The sequence below is a fragment of the Trichomycterus rosablanca genome, chromosome 5 (assembly GCF_030014385.1).
Source record: "Trichomycterus rosablanca isolate fTriRos1 chromosome 5, fTriRos1.hap1, whole genome shotgun sequence".
NCBI lineage: Eukaryota > Metazoa > Chordata > Actinopteri > Siluriformes > Trichomycteridae > Trichomycterus > Trichomycterus rosablanca.
Genome location: NC_085992.1, coordinates 7108025 through 7128792, shown reverse-complemented (window position 1 = coordinate 7128792; position 20768 = coordinate 7108025). Strand labels below are relative to the sequence as shown.

General features: G+C 41.3%; 1 protein-coding gene across 1 annotated transcript in view; it reads left to right on the top strand.

Annotated features, from left to right (window-relative positions):
* Positions 1–20768, top strand: part of kcnq5a (potassium voltage-gated channel, KQT-like subfamily, member 5a) — a 123867-nt gene that overhangs the window by 71479 nt on the left and 31620 nt on the right. The window contains exons 2-4 of the mRNA XM_062995589.1: positions 14252–14342; positions 17081–17207; positions 18681–18856. Coding sequence (XP_062851659.1) covers positions 14252–14342; positions 17081–17207; positions 18681–18856 — 394 coding nt within the window. The remainder of the gene's footprint in view (positions 1–14251; positions 14343–17080; positions 17208–18680; positions 18857–20768) is intronic.

The following is a 20768-nucleotide window of genomic DNA, read 5'->3' as shown; positions in this document are numbered from 1 at the left end:
AGCGGGACATCCTGTCTTCTGCTTGTCCTCCCTAAGACAGACTGCGAGACCCAGAGCAGCACTCAATAGCTCATTGCTCTGTTACATCAGCCAGCCAGAGGGGGTGAGAAGCAAACAGATCTGATGTGTGTGTGGTTGAAATGATTCAATAGGTTTGCAGTTAGCGCAGAGCTGAGTGAGCTTTACGGGCTTCCTTACTGTTTTATTTGGCCATAATTGTGAGATCTTAAACTGCCTCCTTCTGTAAAAGTGTTTGGGAGGAATTACAGAAGAACGACGCTCCTTTAACGTCAGATGTGGTGTGGGTTACACATTAGCGCTGTGGTAGGTGAGTTTAAATGAGGCCTGAAGACCCTATAAGTTCACTCATTTAAGAAACCTCCTCATAATGAGCATGATCACGGTGTGCAATATATTATTGTATATAATATTCTCATTTAATATACCTTTAGGGATTCACTGATTAATGTGGACCTGTCAATAATTCATGACGCTGCAGTGAAAACATTTTCTGTGACATGGCTGTGGCATTATGGGAACAGTTTCAGTACCCTGGACAGCACCACGACAACATTCTGATTGGACAACAACAGGCCTGTGTTAGACCCTGGTATTTAATCTTGTCCACAAAGTGCAAGTGTGGTTGATGATTTTCTTACTCCACTTGTTAAAATAGCTGCCTTGGTCCTCGAATGAATGATACAGTAAAATGAGGTAACACTCCTGCCTCTTTGTGGATAAATTTAACATATAAATGAGTTAATGACAAAGAAGAAAAGACATTAATTCGAAAATAGCTATTAAAAGTTTTTTACATCTGTAATAATTCATTTAGGTGGCACAGTGGGTAGTGCTGTCGTCTCAGAGCAAGAAGTGCCTGGGTTAGATTTTAGGTTCGAATTTCCCAGCCAGACGGCCAGGGTCCTTTCAGTGTCTGCAGGAGCGTAACTACCGGGGGGACAGGTGCACTGGGCCCCATGGCGTGCGGGGGCCCTCCACGACATGAACCAATTGGCTGCACTCGCCAGGTTGTTATCGCTATATTGCACATTATATATTATCATTATTATATATATATATATATATATATATACAGTGTATCACAAAAGTGAGTACACCCCTCACATTTCTGCAGATATTTAAGTATATCTTTTCATGGGACAACACTGACAAAATGACACTTTGACACAATGAAAAGTAGTCTGTGTGCAGCTTATATAACAGTGTAAATTTATTCTTCCCTCAAAATAACTCAATATACAGCCATTAATGTCTAAACCACCGGCAACAAAAGTGAGTACACCCCTAAGAGACTACACCCCTAAATGTCCAAATTGAGCACTGCTTGTCATTTTCCCTCCAAAATGTAATGTGATTTGTTAGTGTTACTAGGTCTCAGGTGTGCATAGGGAGCAGGTGTGTTCAATTTAGTAGTACAGCTCTCACACTCTCTCATACTGGTCACTGAAAGTTCCAACATGGCACCTCATGGCAAAGAACTCTCTAAGGATCTTAAAAGACGAATTGTTGCGCTACATGAAGATGGCCAAGGCTACAAGAAGATTGCCAACACCCTAAAACTGAACTGCAGCACAGTGGCCAAGATCATCCAGCGTTTTAAAAGAGCAGGGTCCACTCAGAACAGACCTCGCATTGGTCGTCCAAAGAAGCTGAGTGCACGTGCTCAGCGTCACATCCAACTGCTGTCTTTGAAAGATAGGCGCAGGAGTGCTGTCAGCATTGCTGCAGAGATTGAAAAGGTAGGGGGTCAGCCTGTCAGTGCTCAGACCATACGCCGCACACTACATCAAATTGGTCTGCATGGCTGTCACCCCAGAAGGAAGCCTCTTCTGAAGTCTCTACACAAGAAAGCCCGCAAACAGTTGCTGAAGACATGTCAACAAAGGACATGGATTACTGGAACCATGTCCTATGGTCTGATGAGACCAAGATTAATTTGTTTGGTTCAGATGGTCTCAAGCATGTGTGGCGGCAATCAGGTGAGGAGTACAAAGATAAGTGTGTCATGCCTACAGTCAAGCATGGTGGTGGGAATGCCATGGTCTGGGGCTGCATGAGTGCAGCAGGTGTTGGGGAGTTACATTTCATTGAGGGACACATGAACTCCAATATGCACTGTGAAATACTGAAGCAGAGCATGACCCTTTCCCTCTGGAAACTGGGTCGCAGGGCAGTGTTCCAGCATGATAATGACCCCAAACACACCTCTAACACGACCACTGCTTTATTGAAGAGGCTGAGGGTAAAGGTGATGGACTGGCCAAGCATGTCTCCAGACCTAAACCCAATAGAACATCTTTGGGGCATCCTCAAGCGGAAGGTGGAGGAGCGCAAAGTCTCGAATATCCGCCAGCTCCGTGATGTCGTCATGGAGGAGTGGAAAAGCATTCCAGTGGCAACCTGTGAAGCTCTGGTAAACTCCATGCCCAGGAGAGTTAAGGCAGTTCTGGGAAATAATGGTGGCCACACAAAATATTGACACTTCAGGAACTTTCACTAAGGGGTGTACTCACTTTTGTTGCCGGTGGTTTAGACATTAATGGCTGTATATTGAGTTATTTTGAGGGAAGAATAAATTTACACTGTTATATAAGCTGCACACAGAGTACTTTTCATTGTGTCAAAGTGTCATTTTGTCAGTGTTGTCCCATGAAAAGATATACTTAAATATCTGCAGAAATGTGAGGGGTGTACTCACTTTTGTGATACACTGTATATATATATATATATATATATATATATACATACAGTATATATATATATATATATATATAATAAGCACAATATTAAAATAACTAAAAGACAATGAAATATCAGAATACATGTAATCAAAATATAGTGAGTGCACAGGATTTTGGGAATTTGTGTAACCTGAACGAAGGCACGCCGCATGAACTTCTGAGTGAGTACCTATATATATTGTTGAGGGGGCCCAAATTTCTTTTTGTACTGGGGCCCATGAGCTCTTAGTTAAGCCACTGAGAGTCTGAGTGGGTTTCTTCTGGGTACTCCAGATACTTTTTTCCCACAAGTCAAGGGACATGCAGTAAGGCCAATTGCCCCATGTGTGAATGTGTGGTGTGTGTGTGGCATGTGTGTGTGTGTCCGGTGATGGACTGCAGACCTGTCCAGGGTGTTTCCTGCTTTTCCAGCAGTGGTACAACAGACGAACGATCGAATGAATGAATATAGAACTAATTTTATATAATAATAGAATTATTAGACATTATAAATAATATTTTATGAATAATTATGCAAAAGCTATTGACTGTGTCATTGTTCCACAAAGGTCACTTAGGGTCATGCCATGTTTTTGAAGCGAAGTTATTGACAAAAAAAATATTATTAAGGCCAGAGGTATAGCTTCTCTGACATATATTATATATGTTTAACAATATTAGACATAACTGATGTTTCTCATTATTTCTCACACCCTGCTACACTGTCTGGTTTGGTTCATATTCGAAGTCTGAAAAATAAAAGCTGGTTTTTGATTAAGTAAATGAAGTAAATCTTCGGAGTAGTTTATTTTACTCCATGTTTTGCAGTAAGACTAAATTACCTGTTTTTTACATATGTGGCATCCAAAGCGACTAAGCAACTGAGGGATCATGGCCTTACTTAAGTGTCCATCAGTGGCAACTTGGCAGATGTGTGGGTTGAACCAGCAACCTTTTGATTACTAGTCAGTACCTTAACCACTGAGCTAGCTTTGCCATGTTACCAGTGTATACAGCAGCACATCAGACTGTTTTTCTTTACAACTGAGTGTATTTGAATGGTGTGTGTGTGCGTGTGTTTGATTTGTGTTTATCGTTTGACTAGCTATGTTCATTATGCTTTATTTAAACTGTGTGCACACACTTCAGACAGCCATGAAAACACCCACTTTAGTGTCTACAACCTATTTTTAGTCTAAATATTATCTCTCATACACTTTACATTTCATAAAACAGTTGCTGGACTGAATCATTTGCTTTTTCTGATGTAGTGTTGATAGCTGAATTGCGTCTACATGAGAGCGTTAGTCATTGTTTGACGCGCCAGCTTCCAGCCGACCCTGCAAGTAATCCCGATTTAACCCAAACACATTTTCACCCAACAAAACCAGATGTTTAAAGGTCTGAATTGAATTTTGAATCACGTTTTTGTTTGTTGTAGATAAATCAGGTAAAACCACTTTGCTGGTTGTTTTAGGCGAGTGTTTGTAAACAGCCAGAGACAGCATTGGGCAAGAACGGTGTCACCGTAATGAATCTGCTCTGGAATGATCCAAATGTGCGTAATTGAGCATGTAATTTAATGCTTTGTGATGTGCAAGACTTTATTTACACAAGTGAAGCTGTTAAGAAGGCGTGTCATTGTGTATAAACGGGCTATTGGACATAAACAGCAGCAGCTGCCAATGGGCTGAAGAACAGAGGGATGTGAGCTTTTGTTTTACCAGACAGAATGAGTTCACTTGTATTTCACAGTTCGTCCTTCAGCCCACAATTACACTTAATATCCAGATCTGGTGTTGGTCAAGAAAGCCTCAGTGTTCCAGGTCATTCAGTGGGGCTGAGGTCAGGGCTCTGTGCAGGCCAGTGAAGCTTCTTTTAACCAGACTTTTCTTTATGTCTTTATAGACCATGCTTGGTACACAGGGGCAAAGTAATGATGGAATAGGAGAGGGCCTTTCCTAACTTATTGCTGCCAAGTTGAAAGCACATAATTTCCAATTGATTATTGATAACTGATTTATTACACCTGTTAATTGTTTTGGCTGAAACACATGAATTCAATCTATTCAAACTATTATTCAAAGTGTCTTCTTCATTTTAACCTACTTTATAATTGGGTGCAGTTTAACGCTGTCCTTCTGAACTTAAACTATTTCGAGATGTAATGAAACCAGGTATCTGGTTTCACGTGGTGAAACGTGTGATGATGTTATTTTCCCAGTCATAAACTATAAACAGAGGCCGCTCAGGTGGCACAGCAGTAAAAAAAAAACACGCTGGAACCAGAGCTGGGATCTTGAATACATCGTATCGAATCTCAGCTCTGCCTACCGGCTAAGGCTGAGCGGCCACATGAACAACGATTGGCCTGTTGTTCAGAGATGGGTGGGATTAAGCCGGATAGGGTCTCGCTCTCATAACTAATGAAATACGATCTCTGCTGGCTGATTGATGGCGCCTGCACAGAGATGAGAAAAGAGTGCTCTCAGAGTGTGTCTCTCAGTACACAGTGCTGAGCTGCACTGCACTTGTCAAAGTGTAGGTGATAAGATGCATAGGGCATGCTGCCCACGTATCGTCGGGGGCGTGGGTTAGCTTCGTTCTCCTCAATCATAGCGGGGTTCGGCATTGGTGGAGAGGAAGCATGACGCAATTGGGCAATTGGACACGCTAAAAAGGGAGAAAAAGCATAAATAAAATATAAAATAAACTATAAACAGAAGATGTAAAATCTATCACTTGTTTACTTCGGCTACTTTTATTGCTTGACTACAGTTTTTGTTAAAGACAATTAGCATGCAGCCGCACTCTCTCTCATTTAATCTGATGTTATTACAAGAGCATTTTCTGTGCATTAACATTAGCATGGTAGCAATGTGGCAGTTAAAATGACCATCAAAATGATCCCTTATTCCTTTGGTAATAATTGTGTTATGCTAGCCAATCACATCCATCTGTGGGTTTGCTACTTATGGCTAATTAGGCTAGTTTTGCCTAATCTAAGTTTGCAGATGCAGTCGAGTGTGTGGTCAGAAAATGTATTAGCCAGCTTAAACAACAAATTATCTTTCATTTATTTTATTACTTTTAATAAATCATTTATTTCCAATTATTCACAATAACACTTTTGTTCTGATCAGCACCATGCACAAACACTGGACACAAGGCAAAAACACACCTTGTAGGCGCCCAGGTGGCACGGGGGGATATTCCGCTAGCACACCAGCACCGAGTTTCTGAACTCCTCGGTTCGAAACTCGGTGTTGCCTCCGGTCGGCTGGGCACCATCTGGCGGGCATAATTGTTAGTGCCTGCAGCAGATACTAACTGGCCACCGTATCTGCAGGGTGGGGGCTGGAAGATGTGTGGGTAGCTGAGTGGGTCTTCATACGCTGTGTAAGGACCCTGATTGGTGGAAGAGACGCCTATGCAGATAGCAGGGGCGAGAAGAGGAGGGCTGTGCACGTGTCGGGAGAGGCGTGTACAGTGACGTGCTCTCCTCGGATGCAATCTGGCATCTCTCAGCAGCGGAAGACAAAATTAAGTGTGCTAAATCCGGAGGAAAATGGGAAGAAAATGCATAAAACAAACAAACAAACAAAAAAAACACACCTTAATCAGGGCACCAAAGCATGAAAGACCTTAAGGTACCCACTTCACTTACTTGCATGCTTTTCAAGTGGACATAGAAAGAAAATGACAGACTTTTCACAGGCAGTGACAGAAGGTGAAAATCAAAGCCACATCCTTGTGTCCCTGGTCCTTAGCGAAATATACACCGATCAACCATAACATTAAAACCACCTCCTTGTTTCTACACTCACTGTCCATTTGATCAGCTCCATTTACCATATAGAAGCACTTTGTAGTTCTACAATTACTTCCTGTAGTCCATGTATTTCTCTACATACCTTTTTAACCTGCTTTCATGCTGTTCTTCAATGGTCAGGACCACCACAGAGCAGGTAATATTTAGGTGGAGTTTGAAATACCGCGTCCACTCACTGTCCACTCTATTAGACACTCCTACCTAGTTGGTCCGAGACGATTGGTCATCTTTTGCTGCTGTTTAAGTTGGTCATCTTCTAGACCTTCATCAGTGGACACAGGACGCTGCCCATGGGACGCTGTTGGCTGGGTATTTTTGGTTGGTGGACTATTCTCAGTCCAGCAATGACAGTGAGGTGTTTAAAAACTCCAGCAGCGCTGCTGTGTCTGATCCACTCATACCAGCACAACACACACTAACACACCACCACCATGTCAGTGTCACTGCAGTGCTGAGAATGATCCACCACCCAAATAATACCTGCTCTGTGGTGGTCCTGTGGGGGTCCTGACCATTGAAGAACAGCATGAAAGGGGGCTAACAAAGCATGTAGAGAAACAGATGGACTACAGTCAGTAATTGTAGAACTACAAAGTGCTTCTATATGGTGAGTGGAGCTGATAAAATGGACAGTGAGCGTAGAAACAAGGAGGTGGTTTTAATGTTATGCCTGATTGGTGTATATATTTATATTTTTTAATTCTGTAAGTTGTCAGTAAAAATAGAAACAAAAATACTACCAGAAACAAACAGGTGCATGATTAAACATCAAAAATGTCCAGTTTAAAAGAACCTAGAAAGGAATTTGGAGGGCTGTATCAGAATGATATCATCAGGTCAGAATGAACCTGAGGAACTTTCAAAGAGCAAAATGAACTTGGATGCAGGTCAGCGGCTCTGCGCCACGTATGATCGTACTCAAAGATTTGCAGCGTTCCAAACTATTCGAAGGATTCTCATTTAACCACATTATAAAATACTATAATCACCTGTTATCATCGCTGCCAAAGCAAAGGAAGATACACAACCGACATCTCGCGTATTGTAAGCATAATACTGATCTCAGGCCTGTAGGAAGACATACTTTGACTTTTCATTTTCAGATGTAACTGCTTTTACACTGACCCCAGTGCTGTGTGTGTGTGAGCAGATGCGGTGTGTAACTGGACTGCAACAGGATAAACAGAAGCTTTTCTCTCAAACAGCACAGATGAGGGTTGTTAGGAGCTCAAGCCAAATCAGAGCCAGATGTCTGCAGGTTATTTGTACACGGCATTCAATAACTCACAGAGCAGCCGTTATAACTCAGGCGATATTGTCTTTTGGACTCTGCTTTGCCTACTTAATATTTCATAGTAATCCAATGGAAAATGAATTAGCATATTTATCTTGTCAAGAGCCCAAGACATGACCTGTGAGCTAAAAGAGTCCAAAGAGAACACTTTCCTACTTTCTTGTCTTTTTTTCTACCTTTCTCTTCTTTTTCTCCACTCCACGTCTTTTCACTTCAGTGTATTTCTATCGTTTTGCCCTCTTTTAATACTTTGACAGACATAATTAACTGTTAAAATGTAAATGCATTAATAGCAAGACATTCATTCATTTTCTTATCCGCTTATCCAATTAGGGTCGCAGGGGGGTGCTGGAGCCTATCCCAGCTTTTCAATGGGCGCAAGGCACACAGTAACACCCTGGACGGGATGCTAGTCCATTGCAGGGCAGACACACACACATACACACACACACACACACACACACATCCATTCACCTATAGGGCAATTCAGTGTCTCCAATTAACCTGACTGCATGTTTTTGGACTGTGGGAGGAAACCGGATGTCCCGGAGGAAACCCACGCAGACACAGGGAGAGCATGCAAACTCCGCACAGAAAGGACCCGGACCGCCCCGTCTGGGGATCGAACCCAGGACCTTCTTGCTGTGAGGCGACAGTGCTACCCACCGAGCCACCATGCCGCCCTAATAAGACATTGTGTAGTAATATTTTTAAGAGCCATTAGTGTAGCCCACACAGACTCACACTCACACACAGGCACATGATAGGACGTGAAATATTACACAGTACTACAGCGATGAAAGAAACTTATTTTCCAGCTAATAAGCACAAAACGCGTACTAAATATACATAGTACAAATATTTGTATATTAATTTATGCATTTTAAGCACAAATCAGCTTATAAGGAAATTAAAACACCTTGGGTGTGTTTGAAAACCTAGTGAGCTGCCTTGCTGTCTTACTGCCTAAATAGGCAGCTGCCTAAGTAGGATTCTAATACGTCATTGACTCATAAGGCAGGTTATTCGAATGCGCTACTTAGACAGCGATTCCATCAGTTTTCGCCAACTAAGCTAACACAGTTAGCCTCATGCCATTTAAACCAATGGGATGAGGTGGCACAACGCGCTAGCATGTCAACTAACATCTCCCTCAGTGTACCGAAAACAGTTAAGTTAGCTGACAAGCCTGAATTTGCAAATAAACGACACTTGTGCAAGTTCATACAAATTAAAATTCAGTAATAATTTATTTAGGTTTAAAAATATCTCCGCACCATCAGCCATGTTTTTATTTTTCTTTATTTTTCTGAGAAAAGTTGTGCTGCACTGAATGCTGGGATTGCCTGCACCGCTAAGGCAGCATCAGATGCTCCCTCGTTCTTGAGTCAAAATACCGTTGAAATTTTAAGATACCTTACTAGTGAGCATATTAAGGCATCTAGGATTTCGAACAGCCTTCTTCTCGGGAGCGCACGTAGGATGACGTAAAATGCAGCAACGCTGTAATTTGTTGATTTTAATTGAATAATTAAACCCTTACTTAACTGACAAAATTCAAAGATTTCCAATGTTTTCACAGATCAACTCCATTGTATTTTGTTACTATAAAAAATGCTGAATGAAGACGTGTTTACCTTTTTAATCAGTTGGGAACTGATTATACTAATTTAGAGTTTTACAAGAGGAATCTTAGCTCATTTTTGCTTGATACGAGACTTCAGCTGCTATAGAGTCCGTGGTCACCACTGTCTGATGCTCCTCCCCGTTTGTTTGTTTGTTTATTAGGATTTTAACGTCGTGTTTTACACTTTGGTTACATTCATGACAGGAACGGTAGTTACTCATTACAAGGTTAATCAGTTCACAAGGTTATATCAAACACAGTCATGGACAATTTAGTATCTCCAATTCACCTCACTTGCATGTCTTTGGACTGTGGGAGGAAACCGGAGCACCTGGAGGAAACCCACGCAGACATGGGGAGAACATGCAAACCGCACACAGAAAGGACCCAGACCGCCCCACCTAGGGATCGAACCCAGGACCTTCTTGCTGTAAGGTGACAGTGCTACCCACTTAGTCACCATGCCGCCCCTCCTCCCCAATGCATCGTATGTTTTTAACAGTAGACAGATCTGGACTGCAGGCAGGCCAGGAGTTTGTCATGTTTTTTTGGGGGGGTTTTTCAGTCCAAAAACATGCCAGTAGGTGGACCGACTTTTAAATTTAGATTATCAATAGAGTGATGCCTTGCAATAGCTGTCAGCATTGTACTGTAATACTTACTTAATATTTCTTACGCACCTTGAGACTTAATTAATCATTTTTACTCTTTTACTTACTTAATTTTTTTTCTAATGCACCTTAAGCCTTTACTAATTTTTTCTGATGTACCTGGAGCTGTTGTAATACTTGACTTTCCTTTTGGGATTAATAAAGGGATCTATCTGTCTGTCTGTCTGTCCGTCCGTCCGTCCGTCCATCCATCCATCCATCCATCCATCTAATCTGGCTAAAGCAGTTGCTAAAGATAAATCAAATAAAAACGGCACTAAACATTAACTATAGCAAATTGCAATGTAGCATGACATCTGAAAAGTTGAGCTGCAAAACACCGCTTTGTTTTCCAGTCAATTGTCTGTTTCTTATTAGGCGACTGTCATGTTTTGCGAGTTTGTAATATTAGAAAAAGCTGTTGATTGTCATAGTTTAATTGTATTAAATCAATTTCCCTTCTTACTATCAAAATAGAAAGTGTGTGTGTGGGTGGGTGTGTGCAAGTGTGTGCGTGAGACAGACTGCCTCAGTGCCCTCTAGTGTATCCTATTGGACTTTGCAATGTTAGTTAATGGGTTTCCAGCTGTTGAGGAAAATGTGTGCTATTTAAAAGTTATAAGCTGTTCCTTCCTTGATTAATCATTTTACTCAGCATAACAGGTAACAATGGCTACTGAACCTAATCTTGCAAGGAGACCACTGTTCCATGTACTTTGTGCTTATGGACAAGATGGTCATGATGAATACATGCCTGACATACATTCATGGCTGGTTGAGGGAAAAAGAGAAATGATTAATTGATTCTAATCGTCTCTTGAGCATGTTTGTGCGTAGGTAAAGGCTGGACAGACAGGCCATAGCTCACAGATACACAGTAAAATAGTGAAGAAAGTGAGGGATGTCAGCAGGGCCACAGCATCTGTTAACACATAAATAAATCACTGCTGACGACTGTCACAGACACACATACTGTACAGTCTTTCTCTCAACAGTTTCAGCACTGGCATATTACTCATCAGCTTTTCAAAAAAGAGCAAGAAAGAGACAAAGATAGATCGAGTGAGATGGAAAAACAGAAAATCCAGATCACCAGAGAGAGAGAGATACACTGGGGACTGAGATGTTTTAACCCTAACAACTCAGCCTCAACCTTGATTATGAGCCACGATAAACAGTATTTAATCAATCATTGTCACTGTCTGTTTAACCACCGTTTTATCCCGGTCAGGGTCACAGTGGGTCTAATTAATTGGGCGAAAGGCAGGAAACACCCTGGACAGATCGCCAGTTGGTGACAGGGCAGACACACAACACATTCACACTAGGGCTGGGCGATTTTGCAAAAAAAAATCTCGATTATTTTTAAATTATACCCGATTGTCGATTACGATTTCGATTTTTTTTGTTCTTGTATAATGCAATTAAAATAAGACTCAAATTTCTTTTTTTGCATTGTAATTAAAGGCAGCAGAAGTGCAAAAATAGTAACAGCACCACCTATAATTATCCTTTTAAGGAACTCAAACTTTATAACAATAACGATATCACAATAATTAACAATAATTAAAACAAAATAGATCTAAATTATCTATATCCTTATCTATCTATATCTAAGAATAGCTCACAAACAACTTTTATTTTAAATAATGTTCAGCAGAACCTCTTTACATTAGGAAAAAAACTACAAAAAGTTCTTAAAAGGAACACGAGCCTGTACTGTGCTGTTTCCACCACTGAGTAAGTCTGTATCAGTATCTACATTGGGGGGGCATCAAGTGATCACTCAGCTCAGCTTTGATTTTGTCCTCTTGTGATTTGGGGGGTGGAAACAACATTTTAAACATTTAAGGATGTGTAATGTGTCATTTTAGTCCCATAAAACTTTCAAACTGTGTTCGATTGAACGGCCCTTTAAGCCAAAATAAAGGAACTGATTTGCGCATTTGGGAGTCGTTACATACATACGGCTCTTTAAAAGGAACCGAGACAAAAGATCCGACTCCCTATCGCAGAATTTACTGCAGCAGTTTCCCAGACGCGATTTTTTTTTTTACTCAGTAACGGATGTGATTTAAAATGTAGCGAATTACAATTCTTAGTACAAAACTTACTTAAGTAAAAGTAAAATTACAGGCTGTAAATCTACTTTAAAAAGTACAAGTACACAAAAAAAACTACTCAATTACAGTAACGCGAGTAAATGTAATTCGTCACTTTCCAGCCAATCCTGATCACGCTCATCGGCTCCGTATTTTGATTCAGTTCAGTGGTGTTTGATTCAGTGAATCTTAATGAAACTCTTCTGTTTGTGTCTCGTTTTGCCGATCGTGTTTGCGTTCCTTATTACTGAATCTAACCGTTACCGTGTATAATCCTTGTTGTCTTCCGTTTACTGTTTTGGGTTTCGCTGGTTTTGGACTCTAAACTTTCCCTGATTTATATTCCATGGGCGTCTGGTCAGTTTCTGCTTCGTGACATGTTGGTATTTTAATTAAAATATAAAGTATGTAAACAATCGCGATTGTCACATTCTAACATCGGGTGAAAACGTTCATGCGAATTAACCGAATTAATCGTGAAAATCGCCCAGCCCTAATTCACACACACTCACACTTAGGGCAATTTTAGTGGCTCCAGTCTGACTGTATGCCTTTGGATTGTGGGAGGAAACCGGCGCACCCGGAGGAAACCCACAGGGACACAAGGAGAACATGCAAACTCCAGACAGAAAGGTTCATGGCTGCCAAGCTGGGAAAAACTGTGCAGCACTGTCGCCTCTCTGCAAGAAAGGCCTGGGTGTATACATATATATACAGTACACACCGGTAAGGCGTAACATTATGTCTTGTTTCTCCTTGTTTCTACACTCACTGTCCATTTTATCAGCTCCACTTACCATATAGAAGCAGTTTGTAGTTCTACAATTACTGACTGTAGTCTATCTGTTTCTCTGCATGCTTTGTTAGCCCCTTTTCATGCTGTTCTTCAATGGTCAGGACCCCCACAGGACCCCCACAGAGCAGATATTATTTAGGTGGTGGATCATTCTCAGCACTGCAGTGACACTGACATGGTGGTGGTGTTTTAGTGTGTGTTGTGCTGGTATGAGTGGATAAGACACAGCAGCACTGCTGGAGTTTTTAAACACCTCACTGTCACTGCTGGACTGAGAATAGTCCACCAACCAAAATATCCAGCCAACAGCACCCCGTGGGCAGCATCCTGTGACCACTGATGAAGGTCTAGAAGATGACCAACTCAAACAGCAGTAGATGAGTGATCGTCTCTGACTTTACATCTACAAGGTGAACGAACTAGGTAGGAGTGTCTAATAGAGTGGACAGTGAGTGGACACGGTTTTTAAAAACTGTGTCTGATCCACTGCTGAGAATGATCCACCACTTAAATAATACCTACTCTGTAGTGGTCCTGTGGGGGTCCTGACCATTGAATAACAGGGTGAAAGGGGGCTAAAAAAGCATTCAGTGAAACAGATGGACTACAGTCAGTAATTGTAGAACTACAAAGTGCTTCTATATGGTAAGTGGAGCTTATAAAATGGACAGTGAGTGTAGAAACAAGGAGGTGGTCATAATATTATGCCTGATCGGTGTGTATGTATATATATATTGGACATCCCAGTTTAAAAACAAATGGTATTAAAATAAATAGGGTGACTTAGTGAGCTCTTGTTGTTTGGAAATTGGTCACTGTTGTGTGTGTGTGTGTTTGTGAGTGTGTGCGGTGGTGTTTAGACATCAGTTTTATCAGACCAGGCCAGACACTGGCAATAAAACTGCTGCCACTGGGTCTGATCCCAGGCAAAAATCAGGTTTATATTCTGCTCGCTACTTCACGTTTTTGCTCATGCTGAACATTTTTGGTAGATGATAGAACGTGATAAGTCTTGGTCAGTGCACTGTGCCAAATGGAGCACGGCATGGCACGGGTGCACTTTACTCAGTCAGTCTACTTTTTTACACTTAGATGATACAGATCAGCGCTTCTCATGGGGTTGAAATGAAGGACACATTGCATGCATCCATGCAGGGACAATTACTTATTAATTAAATGTGTGTGTGTGTGTGTGTTGATTCCTGACAGTTTCATCCTGGTGTTTGGCTGTCTGGTCCTGTCTGTGTTTTCCACTATCCCGGATCACATAGACCTATCCAACCACTGCCTGCTAATACTGGTGAGAAAAGCACACACTCTTCATCCCAGCACTTGCAGAAGTACATTCTCACACAGATAAAAGAGAAAACACAACAATATTTTCATTCAAATAATGTAAGTCTCAACTGTCTAATAGATTGTTTTTCTTTTATCTAATGTCTCAAAACCCATTTGGCCCTTGCACACCATTCTGTAGTTTTGTTACATGATATGATATGTTTTATTTTCTCTGTTTTAAAAAGCTGGATTTCCTGTATTGTCTTACTGGTAAGTATGATCACAGCTAATGATGGCCAGTCCCAACTGTGATCATGATCTGTCCACAGCATCTTTGTTTAGTTGTTAGATGAGCCTTCATGTCCCACAGTGAGGTCTTTTTGCCTTCTCTCAGGGGCTCAAACCTCACCTGGAAGCGGGCAAAGGTGGCCTGCCTCCTGCTGATAGACAAATAGAGAATCCTCAATGCACTCACTATCAAATGCATCAGATAGAGTGCTGGGAAAGTGGACCGTGTTATGGTAGTGCATGAAATCATACTCAGCTGTCATCACCTGCTAAGTGAATCCTCTGCAAGATTAGGTTCCCCAGAGATCCAACAAAGAGGAGCTGCTGAATAGTGTGTAATCTAAAACGGTGTAGTCTCCGAACAGTCCATGTCAAGTCACACAGCAGGTGAAAGTGGCTCACACTTAACACAGATTTATTCTGTTTATGAGAAAGTGAACAGCAAAAATCTAAAATGTAATTGTAAAGTAGGTAACTTTAATATTTGGGACTGAAATGTAATATGTATTACCTTTACTGCAATCCTGTTTCAGTCAGTTCAGCATGTTTTTAACCATACTGGAGCAATTAAACTGTAATAATTAGCTTTAGGATTGATATTATGAAAAATGTTTAGTATTTTAATAAATCCAAAAAATAACTCCAATACTACCACATGATCATGATGAGTCATGATAAATCATGATAAAAGAAATTACATTCATTATCCACAGACAGTTGCTTCATCAATAAGCACATGCACAAACATTAAATGTAATACCTCATCAGAGTCTTTGTTTGAGCTAAAACATTAAGAACACAAGGTGCTTTGGACTCTTTTGTGTATAGGGATGCATACTTGCAGTCAGAGTACCCATGCTACCCCTGTTTAGACTTGAAAGTGCTGCCACTGGTACACTGGGCATGCAAGTGTCTGAACGGAAGAACTTACACAATTGAAGAAGGTCACTTGATTTGGTCAATCTGGTTTTCTATTAGATTGTGCGGATGACCATTCAAGTGCACTTTAATTCTAAAGAAAAATGAAAACTCTGGAATTAAAACCTATAAGAAATTAAAACAACCAAGGTGGCACAGCAAGAGGGGCCTGGGTTTGATTCCCTGGCTGCTCATTTCTGTGTGGAGTTTGCATGTTCTCCCTGTGTCTGTGTGGGTTTTCTCCCAAAAGACATGCAGTCAGGCCAGCTGGAGCTACTACAAATTGTCCTAAGTGTGAATGTGTGCTTGTGTGTGTGTGTGTGTGTGTGCGTGCTCGGTGATGGACTGGCGACCTGCCTTTTGCCCAATTAATCAGACCCACCATGACCCTGACCAGGAAAAAGCAGTGGTAAAACAGACAATGAATGCATAAATGAAAACAAACAACCTGATCCAGCAGGTGAAAGCATTCAAATAAAGTGATCTATACACGAGTACACAAACACAAAGTCTGATTTGAAGTCTCAGTAACCCAGGCATGTTTATGTACTGTATGTGTAAGCTACACATGTATGTGTAAGCTTCATGTTGAGTCCAGCGTGAGTGCTTGAGAGAAGCTGCTGCACAGTCAGCTTCACTGTAAAGCGCTATAATGACAGATGTTTTAATCTGCCGAAAGTTCCATTGAATGCTGTAAGATTTATCAAACAATGCAATTAGCAGCGTCTGTACTGGCACTGATATACGAGCTTTAGTGGTAATTACACTAACCAGATAGCATTATAAGCTCCTGCAGGGCCTGGTGCCTTACAGTTTCAAACTGCACAGTCAGGCTTTTTGCTGTGTTGGCACTTACTGCACATAACAGCAAACTGTGCTCAGTACTGGGACTGAGCACTGGACTGGTGCTTCCATTCTTATTGTTCTGATTTATAGCAACACTTCCAGCTTTACCAGGAAACAGTGGGCGCAAGGAGAAAATACCTTGGACAGGGCACCAATCCGTTGCAGAACTGCAGATGATTTTTCTTTATTAAATTAAGGTAAATTCAAGGAACTGATTATTTTGTGCTTGTTAACATACTCGCACACTCACAAATCTTACATAAACAAATAGAATAATCAGTTACTTGAATTTACAGTAATTTAATAATGAAAAATCATCTGGCCAGCCAACAGCACTGCTGAGATTAAAACCTGGCTCTCAGCATGGAGGGCTTACATAATAAACTGCTTCACCAACCAAGCGTGTTGTACAGAAAATTTCTTTTCTATTTGTTTTCTAAAGTGACCTTTACTTAATAACTTGTACCTTTTAAAGAGCTTAAATTCACAAGGCTCTTAAATTTACTGCATGGACAAACACAGGATCTGGATTAAAACATTTAAAACTATATACGAAAAACAAAATAGCTTGTAACAATCACAGCAATCTAGCAATATTTTGTACCATAGCAAAATATCATCAAGCCAGTTTAGTGTATTTGGTAATGAAACCCGGAGTGTTACTGTATAATATGTTATTATGCTGATGGTGTGTTTTACAACCTGCAGGAGTTTGTGATGATCGTTGTGTTTGGTCTGGAGTACATCATTCGCATTTGGTCTGCTGGATGCTGCTGTCGCTACAGAGGATGGCAGGGGCGTCTGCGCTTTGCCAGGAAGCCCTTCTGCGTCATAGGTGAGATTATCGCCTATGCCTGTATGTTAATGGGTTTGTGTATGGCTGTGCATGCGAACATGAGTGTGTGAAGTGAGTGAATAAACAACGAAGTGAAAGAGAGCTTTAACATGATGAGGATGAACCTGTAGAGCTTTTGCTTTGAGTTCTGGATCTGTTCATCTGTTAGGCTTTGGGCTGTTGGTTATTATCAAAGACACACAGATTTTTTTTTAAGTAATACTATATTGGATGGGTTTGTGTCCTGTCTGGGGTGTGCAATGTGGCCGGTGATTTCATGAAAACTGGAACCAGTGCAACTCTGACCAGGATAAAGTGGTATTAAAGCATTAAAATGAAATAAAACTAAAAAATACATAAAACTAAAAAATGAAATAAAACTAAAAAATACATGTTCCACCCACAAAAAAATGTCTCTGTAAGATTGATTAAAAAAAAAATGCATTTTCCTCCTGATTTAGCGCACTAAATTTTGTCTTCCGCTGCTGAGAGATACCAGATTGCATCCAATGAGAGCACGTCGCTGTACACGCCTCTTCCGACACGTGCACAGCCCTCCTCTTCTCTTCCGCCGATCAGGGTCCTCACACGGTGTATGAAGACCCACCCACCCACACATAGTCCAGCCTGCAGATATGGTGGCCAATTTAGTATCTGCTGCAGGCACTGCCAATTATGCCCGTCAGATGGCGCCCAGCCGACAGGTGGCAACACCGAGTTTCGAACCGAGGAGTTCAGAAACTCGGTGCTGGTGTGCTAGCGGAATATCCCGCTGCGCCACCTGGGCGTCTGTAAGATCTATTTTTGATTGTGGTTTTTAATTAGCAACAGTGACTGAAATTGTTGCGATGAATCTGTACTTAAATAGATTGCATAATTCCTGTTAAAATCATTGCTTTTGTTAGCATTACTACAGTGATGCTACAGACATTTTTATTTAGTTTTATCCTGTCATGAGTAGGGACCGCGTGTAAGGGTCTAGAAGAAAACAACAACTGTCGGATTTGTGCAGTTGTAATATTTTCCCAAGTCTGGTTCCAGGTGCCAGTGGGCTGGTAATGAAAAAAAAATTAGGTGTTTTTTTGCTAGGATGTGGCTTTCCCGGCCTCCAGTGACCCTTTCTCCGCTTCTCTTGATAGACATGTGAAATTGCCATCAAATTAATTCATCACACCATGTCTGCTTTCCTTAGCATTTCCAGTAAGTGCACCATGAAGGTTTTCCCAGATATCAGTGCTTAGAGGCGCCTGTTTAAAAAAAAGAGAGACCAATACAGTGAGTTGTTTCAAAAGGGCCACTATGTAGTCATTCTAAGTCATAATTGACACGGCAATATTTTTGTCAGATTTTATGTCTACATGTAAATGATTATTAAGAATTTGATGTTGATCCAGCTCAAGCTCATGTAGAAACCAAACATCCTTCTGTGTTAACGTTTATAGTGCTGATTTTTTTTCTCTCCTCACATCGCAGACATCATCGTGCTCATTGCATCCATTGCTGTGGTGTCGGCTGGCAGCCAGGGGAATATTTTCGCCACGTCCGCTTTGCGCAGCCTTCGCTTCCTTCAGATCCTGCGGATGGTGCGCATGGATCGACGAGGCGGTACCTGGAAACTTCTAGGATCTGTAGTCTATGCCCACAGCAAGGTACTCCAGTATCAACAGATTAGCTCTTACACTGTGTTTACACTAGCTCGCCGGTGTGAATATTCAATTTCAATCTGAACTGACGCAGAAAAACACATTAATGACTTCAGCAGTAATCCATTCTTCTATTAGGCTTTGGGGCTGTTTGTGAGTCCTTGATAATAACCGTCTTTATTTTGGAAGAATACTATATTGGATGGATTTATGTCCTGTCTGGGATGTGTTACTGCACTGTGACCGGTGATTCTGGGGAATCCATTCTGTGTCAGAGGTTTTAACAGACATTCTAAATATGGTTATCTTGCATACTAGTCAGGGTGTTGTAAAGTGACAATCCAGCTGAATGGATCCAGTATATTTAACTGTGTTGCACAAACGTTTTAACATAAATCTCCACCTCATAAATGAAGAGAAAAATGTATAACCACTATCCTGTATTTTTCTTATTATAATCATATTAAAATAAATAAACACTCACTCACTCACTGTCTTAACCACTTATCCAATTAGGGTCGGGATGGGGGGGGTGCTGGAGCCTATCCCAGCTTTTCAATGGGCGCAAGGCACACAGTAACACTCTGGACGGGGCACCAGTCCATCGCAGGGCAGACACACATACACACACCCATTCTCCTATAGGGCAATTCAGTGTCTGCACGTTTTTGGACTGTGGGAGGAAACCCATGCAGACACGGGGAGAACATGCAAACTCTGCAACAGAAAGAACCCGGACCGCCCCGCCTGGGGATCGAACCCAGGACCTTCTTTATCTGAGGCGACAGTGCTACCCACTGAGCCACCGTGCCGCCCAAATAAATAAACTCAGTAAATGCCAAGTCTAGAGCAACAGTGACTGTTCACTTGCTTGTGTGACCTAATAGTGTGTTCGTCTACACCTAATCTGAATTCTAGTTATTTATCTATCTATTTATTTTTTTCATTTCCTCTCTTTTTCATAGAAAGATGCACCGTGTTTAAAGAGTAACATTATGACTTTTGTGTTCCTTTGCTGTATCCTATCAGCGGCTCAACAAGACAGAAGTCACAGTTACAGCAGCAATAAGAAGAAACCCTGTCCTACCCTGTTCCTCCCTCAGACACAGCCAGTTGTGTCTGTTGAGTGCTGTCTTTGCTAAGTTGACTGAAGCTTGAGCTCTATGTGGTGGTGGGCTTGCAAGCATATTATACCACTGCGACTCAGTAGCTCCATTATTTGTTCAAGCTTATATGAATGAAATTATTATGAAAAGTGCATGGATTTCTAATTAATAAGCAGTACCAGACTGTCACCCATGACTGTGTCTCATTCTTCTCCATATTACTGAAGCAAATTGGGTGTAAAATTCATCTAATTAGACAGTCAATGCACTAGCAGTGCCAAGTGACCAGTCTGCCACAAAAGCTTTGCCCATCAGTGACCAACAAACACCTTTTTAGACACTTTTAGACACACACAGTTAAACACTACCATGTTGCTGTTCACACACAAGCCACTTGTAAACATTATCACAAACCTGAAACAACATTAGCCACTTTTAATGTGTTTCTATGAAAGCAGGGCTTTGTTTATTTAAGCAACTATTTAAAATTATGCTCTTTTCAATGTATTTTGTCTAAAATTAAATGGAATAGACATAACGTGTTAAACAGTTTTTCAAGACAGCAAATAGGCATGTAAAATAAAACTTGGTCTGCAGTCTAGAATCAAACAAAACAGTACAAACATAATACCGGATCCAGAAACTGATGATGAATACGGGTAGGTCCGCCAGGTCATGGTGATAAGTGTGTGTGAGTGTTCCTGTCAGCTCCGGACCTGTGACCCCACTTCTAGCCTCTCTCTCGGCAGCGCTGTCTGGGCTTCTGCTCCTGCCATGAGCCACAGCCAAACCACAGACTTTCTCAGCCCTCA